The sequence below is a fragment of the Anguilla anguilla genome, chromosome 4 (genome assembly GCF_013347855.1).
Source record: "Anguilla anguilla isolate fAngAng1 chromosome 4, fAngAng1.pri, whole genome shotgun sequence".
NCBI classification, from domain to species: Eukaryota; Metazoa; Chordata; class Actinopteri; order Anguilliformes; family Anguillidae; genus Anguilla; species Anguilla anguilla.
The window spans coordinates 24,365,541-24,376,060 of record NC_049204.1 but is presented as its reverse complement, the minus strand read 5'-3'; the positions used below and the strand labels follow the sequence as shown (position 1 = coordinate 24,376,060).

The window sequence follows — 10,520 nt, the reverse complement described above, 5'->3', positions numbered from 1 at the left end:
ACGACCCAAAGAATAATTTGAGAGCAGTCTGGTCACAGGTGGATGAGTGCATGCAGGTCAATGAAAGACCATTGGTAGGCCCTGGGCTACAAGCCTGCAGCTGGGTGTAATGAGGTGAGAAACCTCAGAGTATCGGAACTGCAGGGTGGGGCTGTTTCTTCTTCACAGCAGTTCCTGTTTTGCCTTAATCGCTTCTGAGAATATTGAGCAAATCTTGCGAATATCAAGCTTTTGTAAGAAAGTGAACGTGATGCCATCCAAACAACAAATGCCCCCTTGCAAAATCTCAGTAATGCATCATTGCTGCTGTAGTGACTAGCATTGCACAGTGAAAAGCATTGCACCTTAAGATTAAGACATGGCTCTTCTTCCTTTTCTTTTTTTCAAAATGTTGCCCAAGGCTTCATGTATGATATTACAAAAGTGACACAGCTTTCTGACTGAATTTGGAAAAATAAAATAACAATTGTTACAATTATGTAATTATTGGTATAACATTGCAATTAGTTTATGATCATTATTTTATTAACTTGAAGCCAAATTTAATTTAAGCCATTGATTGCCAAAGAGTCAGCACAGCTTATTTCCAAGGCTTAAATTGGCTGCTGAGTTCGAAAGAAATCCCAAAAACCAGCAGAGACTGCAGCCGTCCAGGACCCCCTGCTCTAAATAGATGTTTTAAGAAGGTTACACTTCTGGGGAACATCAGAGAGAAAAGTTTTTTGCCTTCAGACTGTCAATGTCGGGCCCCAAATTGGGTGTGACCAACCTTCAGAGATGCTGAAGAACTTCCTTCCCCATCGAATGTAGATGTGAAAACATCTGCAGTGACTGGCAGTAAGGGGAATGGCAACGAGCAGCCAGCAGCAAGTGTAGGAGGGAGCCGTGCTGGGAGCTACAGGTGAGTCAACTACTCTACCTTTACTCACATCAGCACTGACTAGGAGAGATGCTTTGCTAGACGTTTGCCAGATGTATTTAGTCCAAAGTGCTTTTGTCTGTAAATAATTAAATGATTGGTTTTTCTGATTTTCTTTTTCCAATATTTTAATTCTAATGGGATTGTTGCAAATAGTAAAAGCTTGTATTTTATTTGTACTACTGCTACAACTAATAATCCTACTATATATTGTAATTATTGTAATAATTACATTTCTGAGAAGCCATAGTTCATAGTAGAAGCTGGGATGTAAGACTCCATAAGCTAGTTATAATTTTGAACTTTGATTTGCCAAATATGCAATTTGCATGATCAATTTGGGCTAATTTCATGCTCATCCAGTATGGTCATATAATTTTGAAATGTGCCTGTTTTTTTTTTTTTGCTGAACTTTATTCTTTTGCTTCCACTGATACATTTTCATGCTCATAAGTGGGGAATGTTCTTATTCCAATAATTGCAATTAAATGCGCACTCCATGTTTTGATGTACATTTAAATCCTTTCTTGGGGTCAGAAGATAAAAACAAGCTTTTACATGAGTCTTTACCATCTAAACTGCAAGTTCCCCAGAAATAGTCAGCTCCTCCCTAAGGAGTCTATTTTCAGATGTATGGTAATTATAGCTACATCTACTGCCTTGTGGTTAAAATGATATTTAAAGGGGCACATGAGCAGGCAGTGATGACACATTTGCCACACGTGTGGGGCATTTTGGGAGACTAATAACAATAAATAAAAACCATGAGGAGCCAATAACAAGTCAGTACAAAATTAATAAGCTTGTACTGAGAGCAAATGTGATTACAGGAAGTCACCTATTGTTCTTACTAGATTAGCCTAAAAGCATATACCTGTAAATATTTATTAGGAGTTCTGATATCAGGCACCATAACTGACAGGAAAGTATGCAGATAAATGCACATTAACATCCTGAGGGGATTTAACAAGGGAGACCACAATTTAAGAAAGATAGGTCTGCATGTTTTTAATTAATGTGAAAAGTAGGGGTTAACTTTCATACAGCCCAGGGTATGTGAGATCACTGCTTTTATTACGTCAAGAAGCCGACGGCTTTGGCAGATTTAACTAACTTGAATGCAGAATAATTTTGGTACTGGAATATCTCCCTTATATATAAATATAACTCATTGCCAAAAGCTCTGGGATAGAGTATCCAGCTAAATCACAGGTACAAAAGCAAATGTGAAGAAGAAGAAATTCTATTAGTGGTAACAATATTTAAACAAATGGACTTGTGCCTGTCTTCCACAACATAATTATTTTTAGTAAAATCTCCACAAAACAAATCCCATTTATGGTGTAAATATCACAATGTCCTTGAAGTTTTTGACATTTTTTTTCACATTTACTTGCTAGTTACATGAGTCGATTTATTGGCATCAAACCTAAATACTTAGGTCTTCAGTGTTTCAGATATAACCTTGACTGCAGGTACAGAGTGACAGACATGCTTCAGACCATTGGTCTCATATTCACATGCATCGCTGTCTGCTGCAGGTGTGTTCATGCTCAAGAGGAGTCTCTCAGCTCAGACCGGGAACAGAGTGATAGCCTGAGTCCAAAGTCTCATCCATCCCAGGAGTGTCACCTTCTCGCCGCTGTGCTCATGGAGGTCTTGCAGTCTCTGAGCTCGCCCAGCCCCTGCCCCCACCTGTACGGCTCCGGGAACGTCAGCGTGGTCCGGGAGCACTACAACTGGACCGGCCGGCTGCAGAACCGGCCGTCGGAGAGAGGCGGCATGGGGGCCACCAAGGCCTGCTTCCTCCTCATCAGCGTCTGCATCATGGCGGAGAACCTGCTGGTGCTGCTGGCCGTGCTCTTCCGCGTCCGCCTGCGGCACCGCTGGGTCTACATCTGCATTGCCAACATCACCCTCAGCGACCTGCTGACGGGCGGCGCCTACGTGCTCAACCTGTGCATGTCCGGCAGCAGGACCTTCCGCCTGAGCCCCGCCCTCTGGCTCTTCCGCGAGGGGGTGCTGTTCGTGGCGCTGGCCGCCTCTATCTTCAGCTTGCTCCTGATCGCCGTGGAGAGGTACGCCACCATGATGAAGCCCCTGCACCAGAAGTCCGCCAGGAAGACCTGCCGCATCTACGGCCTGGTGGCCCTGTGCTGGCTCCTGGCCTTCGCCATCGGCTTCCTCCCCTTGCTGGGCTGGAACTGCGTGTGCCAGCTGGAGAGCTGCTCCACCCTCCTGCCGCTGTACTCCAAGAGCTACATCCTCTTCTCCCTGGTCATTTTCTTCATCATCCTGCTGGCCATCGGGGTGCTCTACGGCGCCATCTACTGGCACGTGAGGGGCAGCACGGAGTTGGGCTCCACGCGCAGCCGGACCCGCTCTCTGAGGCTCCTGAAGACGGTCATCTCCATCGTGGGGGCCTTCATGGTGTGCTGGGGGCCCCTCTTCATCCTGCTGCTGGTGGACTTCTTCTGTGAGTCGCGCAGCTGCGGCCCCCTCTACAGTGCGGACTGGGTCATCGCCATGGCGGTGCTCAACTCCGCCCTCAACCCTGTGATCTATGCGCTGGGCAGCGCCGAGCTGCGGCAGGCCATCGCCAGCCTGCTGTTCTGCTGCTGCGTGAAGGCTGGCCTGTGCGACCCGGCCAGCTTCGCGTCCAAGGAGACGAGCAGCACCTCCGGGGGCTCGCACCGGCAGAACAGCCTGCGGAACAGCTTCAACCGCGTGCGGAGCATGAGCACCAGCCCCACGCCCCCCCACAAGGCCAAGAAGCCCCGCCTCAGCTCCACCACATCCTGCCTGTCTGTGTCGATCGATTAGACCACAGAAACCAGGCGTGTCTCCCGGGCCAACCGCGCCCCTGCGGCTCCACCCTGCAAGCTCCTCGTTTTTCCTTCCTCTGCGTGACACCCTCCACCATTCCGTATTTGTTTTTTTTCTGGGTATTTTTTTTGTTTTTGTCTCTTTTTTCCGAGCTATCCACAAGACTAACAGCTGAGGCAGAATCATGGTGTCACAAGCCCAGGCGCACACACACACACACACACACGCACATACACACACATGCACACAGAGATACAGGCATACACACACGCACACACACACACACACACACATGCACATACACACACATGCACACAGAGATACAGGCATACACACACGCACACACACTGCTGTAATATATTATTGCCTGCAAAAAGGGAAGGAAAAATGAAATAACAAATCTTATGGAATCTAGTATCTGGTAAGCCATACTGTTATGTCCGAAGGTTCAGTATTATTATTCTTGTCAGAGTTGAATGTGCAATAAAGTAATGTGAATTAAAATAAATATATTCTGGAAAAGGGATTCTGTTTTAAAAAGTAGTTTCTTTTGATTAATACCTACAGAGGTTATTTCAGCTGTATTGGTTGTGCTTGACAAATATGTTTAAAAAAACTGAATAGATTTATATATTGAGTCACAGAGTTATATGTTGTAAAATGTTGCTTTCCTGTACTTATTAAAGGTTCTTGATATCTTTTTATCTATATTTTTAAATACAGTTTTTGTTAGCGCTGATTATCGTTAAGAATATAGCGGAATCTTGAAAAAACTGAAGTGAGATGACATATTGTAAAATGTTGCTTTACTATACTTATGTTTCATTGATATTAAAGAAATATTAATTTCATATTTTGGTCATTGTAAATAAACGGTATGTTCCTATTGTTTAAATAAATCATAGTTAGTAAATAAATCAAGTGAGCTTTTTAAAAAATATCAAGGCAATATACCATATAAATTCCACTTGATTCTGTTTCTATAAGACTGAAAATAAAATGATTTTGCAGGACTGACAGGCTCTTTCCTGCAATTTCCTGATACACTAATCATCCACAAGGTGGAGCTTTTCTGTCTTCAGAAGGTGTGTGACTGTTGGCCGTGTGCGATCTTTAAAACACACTGCCGCGACCTACGCTATCAGCCTGGGACAAGCTCAGAGAAGTTTGTGCTCTCCTCCGAAGTTCCCCTTATTAACATGGTCGAGCTTCACACTTCACTGGTATGGGAGTTCACAGTTCGGGCTTGCACAGACACGAGTCTCATGAAGACACTTCCTGTGAGATTTAAATGAACTTGCGGGTGCCTCAACAGCCAGTGGGGGCTGCTGGTGCTGCAATGCTGTAACCCCAACAGACTCCAACTCTCTCAATCCTGGGCGGTACTAGAGCCAGTTATGTGTCACCCCGTGGGGCTGATGTCAACTCTGGCACAGCCTGGATTTGATATCAGACCATGGGGCTCATTCATCCACTGGAGCAGCGCCTTTACAGGATGAGCTACCCAGCAGCCCCAAAAACGGCATTCTTAAGAAATGCCATAACTATCTCCAATGACAACATAGTCTACAAAGCTATTTATTTTTCACTGACAGCTCAGTGGATAATGACTCAAACGACAGTATCATATATGAAAGCAACAGGGGTAACTCTAGTGCCTTTAAGATTGCACTTGACGCATGGTCTTGTTTCTCAATGCAATACCAACTCCTTTTTTTTTGCCTGTTCTAGTTCACAGTAATCCTAGATCTTACATTGTTGCTTTAAAGGGAGATCACATTTGTGTGTTTACGGTGCACACCAGAAACTTGAAACGGTGTCTCCACAGGGCATACAGTAAGCATTTGATAAATTCCATCATTAGAAGTACCTGGCTGAAATGAAATACCTGTGGATTGAAAAGAGGAGGAGGAGGAGGAAGGTGAGGGCTGGGGGGGGGGGGTTCCCCTTCAGCCCTCCCCCAGTCTGAGACCTCTCCACGCTGACGTAGCCGCTTCTCATTCTGTCGTCCGGTGGGAACAAAGACACCTTTGTGAGGCGCGCTCCTCCCCTCTCACCGCTCTCCCTCTCCTCAGGTGACTCTCCCTGTCTGAAGTTATCCCCACATCCATTACACCTGCCTTCCATGCACCCGATCCACTTAAGTCACTTCCTGTAGTGCCAGGGCTGACTGGGGGAGAACTGTACTTTCGCTACACCCAGCCTCCAGATCAGAGGAACGCCTCCCCTAGTCGGCAAGAGTCAAAATCTTATTCTAAAGCATTAGCCATTAGCCTTAGAGGAGCATATAAGAAAGGGAATCACAGGGGGAGGAGGTGTCATACACGAAAGTCAACTGCAACAGTAAACATGCCTTAAGCCCCACAGCCCTAGATTGCCGAGGATTCATCACTCGCCTAACTGAGCCAGTGAGGGTTCACTATTGTTGAAAATGGGAAAATGATCACATGACCAGGAGTGACACGGCATGCAAATTTCCAGCAATAATGTGCTGCAGAGACACGGTAGTGGCCGGCTCTGGGACGCAAATGAGGCATACGGTGTTTTTTCCCGGTCCCTGCAGTTGATTGATAACTCTGAGCTGATGGGGGGTGGGAGGAAGACGGATGGCCTCTGTATGAAATGCTTGCTCTGACAGACTTGGCGAGGATGCCAAAACGGAGCGTCTCTGCCGCAGGACTTAGAAAAGAGACCAAGTTAACGAGACACCCTTCAAAACAGAACGTATCGATCAGTTTGTTTTCCTCCATCAGGCCAAGGTCACGCCGGTAAGCAGGGCTAATCTCCGCAGCTCATTAAATGAGCGCGTCGTCTGAGCTGCAGCGACGACGGCTGGACAAAATCCACCCGCCGCCGTCTTTGAAGCGAGGTCCTCCTTCGGTGTCTCTTACAGTCGTGTTTACGGCAGAACGAGCGATTAGAAGTGTGCTCCCTCTGCCTGGAACTCCTGCTTTTTCCTTTTCTTTTCTTTTTCTTTTTTTTTAGCCGTGAGTGGGGATAAGCCTCCCAGACGTAGCGCTGGCTAGGCTCCAGACCCGGTGCATGATGAAAAGCAAGGACAAATTCCAGGGTTTATTAGCTGACAGCCGAGCTATTTGTCCTCTTGCATTTGGCATGCTAGGGGCTGATCCACGCAAGGCGTCTCTCTCGCACAACGAGTGCTTTCTCTGCTCTAATTGAAGTGCAGTGGGTTAATAGCCATTGCGTGCAGACAAGGCTGTGCCCTCTCTAATTACTCTTCGTCGCCCTCAGGTGTTGAAACAGACAGCTAATGATGTATTGCATGAGGCCGGGCTCCAGCTGAAGGAGGGGGCCAGCCCCCTTCCCACCTGGCTCTCAGTACATTACCCTCCACATTACCTGCCCATTACTTACCGAGCGTGCAGTTGCATAACATTAACAAATAACAGACACTTTTAAAGGCGAGTGAGAATCATGTCTCTATGCACGCAATGGACAGCACAGGCTGTGGATGTTGATGTAGTTTGCACTGTACATACGTATAGCCAGTGGCTATTAGCCACGTAAGTCAACATCCAGAGTGTATTCACATAACCTGAGAAATTGAAACGTTGAGGGAAAAATGAGATTGCAAGCAATCGGGGAAGCCATTTCCAGCTAGCTTAACTATGGTCTTGTAACTTACACAGACTCTTACACAAGAGGCTCGTAGACATCCCAGTCAGTCTTGTTCAGGAGACTCGGGAGGCTTGTAACTTATGAGGAATTTCCGCTTTGTTTCCTTCCTAAAACCTTGAAATTTGGCATCATCATTTTGTTTAGAAAGGACCAAACAAGAAACAAAGAAAATACTCATTAATCATTAGGTCCTCTTAAAGGTGGGGAAAATTTTTTTTTTCGAACAGACAGAAACCTAGAAATCATCTTCCAACCGACACATACAAGAGGCGTGGTCCCAACGAGCAAGCTTTATTTGCATTCAAGACTCTTTTTTCAGACATTAAACAGTTGCACCTGGATGAAAGAATCCAACCTTGGAGGCCTGGACAGAAGATTAAATTGTGTTGCATCTTGCTCCATTTCAGCATTAGGATGATTTGTACTGGGGTGTGCATGCAGACAGACACCGAACTCCAGCTCAAAGCTGGGCCCAGGTCAAAGTGGCTGGGGTGGGTGTGGGGGTTGGGGGGGGGGAGGGCTATGGGGCTGCTACTGGTGATCTATGATTATGGAAAAATGTCACTGAAGCTGTCATCACCAGTAACCTAGCAACAGCAGCCATGAATCTCTCACAGGAACATCAGTGGGTGCCAACATTTATGTACATAGGGTATTAATTATGTACAGTGTATCTTAATACAGATGACTTGCATGCATGTACATTCTTTTTTATTTTCAACTTATTTATATCATTATATTTAAAAGTAAAATGAGCCATACATTTATTTGCACAGTATCTCATTTAAAAATCTTAAAGCAGATATGGAGGATAAACCAAAAGCACTGAATGTGCTTTTCATTATAATACAGTTATAGGACAGAAGAACCATTTTAAAATAATATTAAGCTTAATTCAGAGACAGATATTTAAGCAGGACATTAGTTAAAATTTGCAGTGATTCTGATGAATTCTTTCCCCAGATGATTTGCCAGTAATACATGATTTTGGGCAGGCATTTTAGACGATGACCTGGAAAGACCCTAAGGAGCTTGACGGGGTGGCGATTACTCACGCCACAGGTCACTGGAAGAGAAGTTTGCTTTGCTGCTCAGCTGGTGTTTCTCAGCTTAAATCAATTATAAAACCTGCACGCAGCCAGGGCCTGGACCAAGAGGACATTGATTCAATATAAGCCACTGGCAACAAAGGAAAACTGAGTGAAACAAGGCAGCCAAGACATGTCAGCCCTGCAATACATCAGAGGAACAAAGCAGGTACTCGACATCGCCATAGAAACCCTAAAAAAAGGCTAGATGAAGGTCTGGCGCTAACATATTTATCAATCTGCTTATTGTGACTATTATGGGATGACATTTGCACATAATGGTACACATAATCTTGAATTAAAGCAATTGAGGATTTCATACATGTTAGGGGCTGGGCGGGGGCGGGGGGGGGGGGGGGGGGAGGGCATGGGAAGAACAGAAAAGCTGTATAGTGTGACATGGGACTCCACCCTCCCCTTGTACTCTATTTGTTTCACTGGCTCAGTTTGAGGAACCAGTCATCTATTCTCACAGGCAGCCCAAGCGATAGTATCAGTGAGTTTCAGAACAACAAAAATGTTCAGCAACCAGCAATTTCCAAACCATTTGGGCTGCTCTTCTTAGGGAAAAGAGAAACAAAAAAGGAGTCAATTCAAAAATCAATTGTTTTCATTTCACAGAGAGTAGAGCCCTAGAGACAGGTTTCCAGTTTGTAATGGATTTTGAGGCAGACGTCTGTTGAACATTCAAATTTGCTGACCAGGTTTTACAATAATCTCTCCAAGGTTAAAAATGATATCACTGAAAAAGTTATACAATTGAAAGAAAGGCCTTCTGCAATCAATAATTCTGATGTACAGAAATGAGAATCGCTCACGATAAAGTGCACTTATCCCTCTGCATAAACAAGGCAGGCAGCATGTGAAGTATGTCTGAAGCTGACCAATGCAATAATAATATTCATTTGATTTCCGTGGTATTTGTACTTTGCATATTTTGTGCTATGTTGTGCCATGCTTTGCACTGCGCTTTTGCTTTTGGCTTTGGTGTATTGTTTTAAGAGTGAACAGATGTCCAGAATTCACAACAACAAACTAATCATGCCCATAATTTGCTAATTGAGTCATTACTCGTGACTAAAGCACAAGCTAAATAATATTTTCAAGTTCAGCTGAGGCAGTATAAAGAAGGCCAAATATGAAATATTACTTTCCAAATGTCATAATTCACTCTCCATTACATTATCTCATGGGGATCATGAAAACGCATAGAAAATATTCATATCTTAGGTGACGTCAATGGGCAGATAGTTCATGCATTTCACATAAGCTGTCACTTTTAGGCTGCGATGCCAAGTTTGTGTATATTTGTGTCCTTGGTTCAGGTACTGAGAACAGAAAAGATACAGTGACAGTACAATGATGAAATAAACTTGAGGTTTGACTGCATCAGCATGTAGCCTGTTGAATGTACTGAAATAGGCTTGGCTGGAATGAACATATACAACCAGAAACTATAGCCTGGGATAAAATCAAATGCTGCCCTTCCATATCTGACAAATAAACATGCAAATTCATACGATTTTCTAAAGAAAATAACACCCCTAAAAGAACAGCATGACTAGAGATCAGGAGGTCGAGTTTAGAAAATGACATCATAAGGTCTGCTGCGTGCTGATTGGAAGGTGATGAGGTAATGGCACCTATTGGGCTCCACTCCTGTTCCTGCTGAACTGAGCCAGTATTCAATAGACACACTGATACCAGTTCAGTAGGCACGGGAGGTCACAGCCCTGACCGCAACATCACCCCCCATGTCCCACAATGCACTGCGCTGAGCCAGGGGCCTGATGGAACTGAGGACACGAACATCTCACACACTGCATATGTCCTGAGACAATTTTCCATCACAGTTGTACCGTAATTACAGGGAGCAGATTAATTCAGCGACTGGAGGGAGAATTTGGGCACTGATACTGGTGGATCATTAATGGGCTGATGTATCAATGGACAGGCAGAATAAAGCGCACAGGGATAAAATGTGGTATAAGATGAAATATAGATGTGTCTGTCTGTAGCGCCTCATCTGTTTGCATGACAGGCTTCAT

General features: G+C 44.7%; 1 protein-coding gene across 1 annotated transcript; it reads left to right on the top strand.

The window, feature by feature from the left end:
• Nucleotides 1-632: 632 nt before the first annotated feature.
• s1pr4 (sphingosine-1-phosphate receptor 4) lies at nt 633-4,764 on the top strand. Its single transcript, XM_035412132.1, has 2 exons — nt 633-901; nt 2,461-4,764. The coding sequence occupies exon 2, from the start codon at nt 2,570-2,572 to the stop codon at nt 3,740-3,742; it is 1,173 nt and encodes a 390-aa protein (XP_035268023.1). The 5' UTR covers nt 633-901; nt 2,461-2,569; the 3' UTR covers nt 3,743-4,764.
• Nucleotides 4,765-10,520: the final 5,756 nt, after the last annotated feature.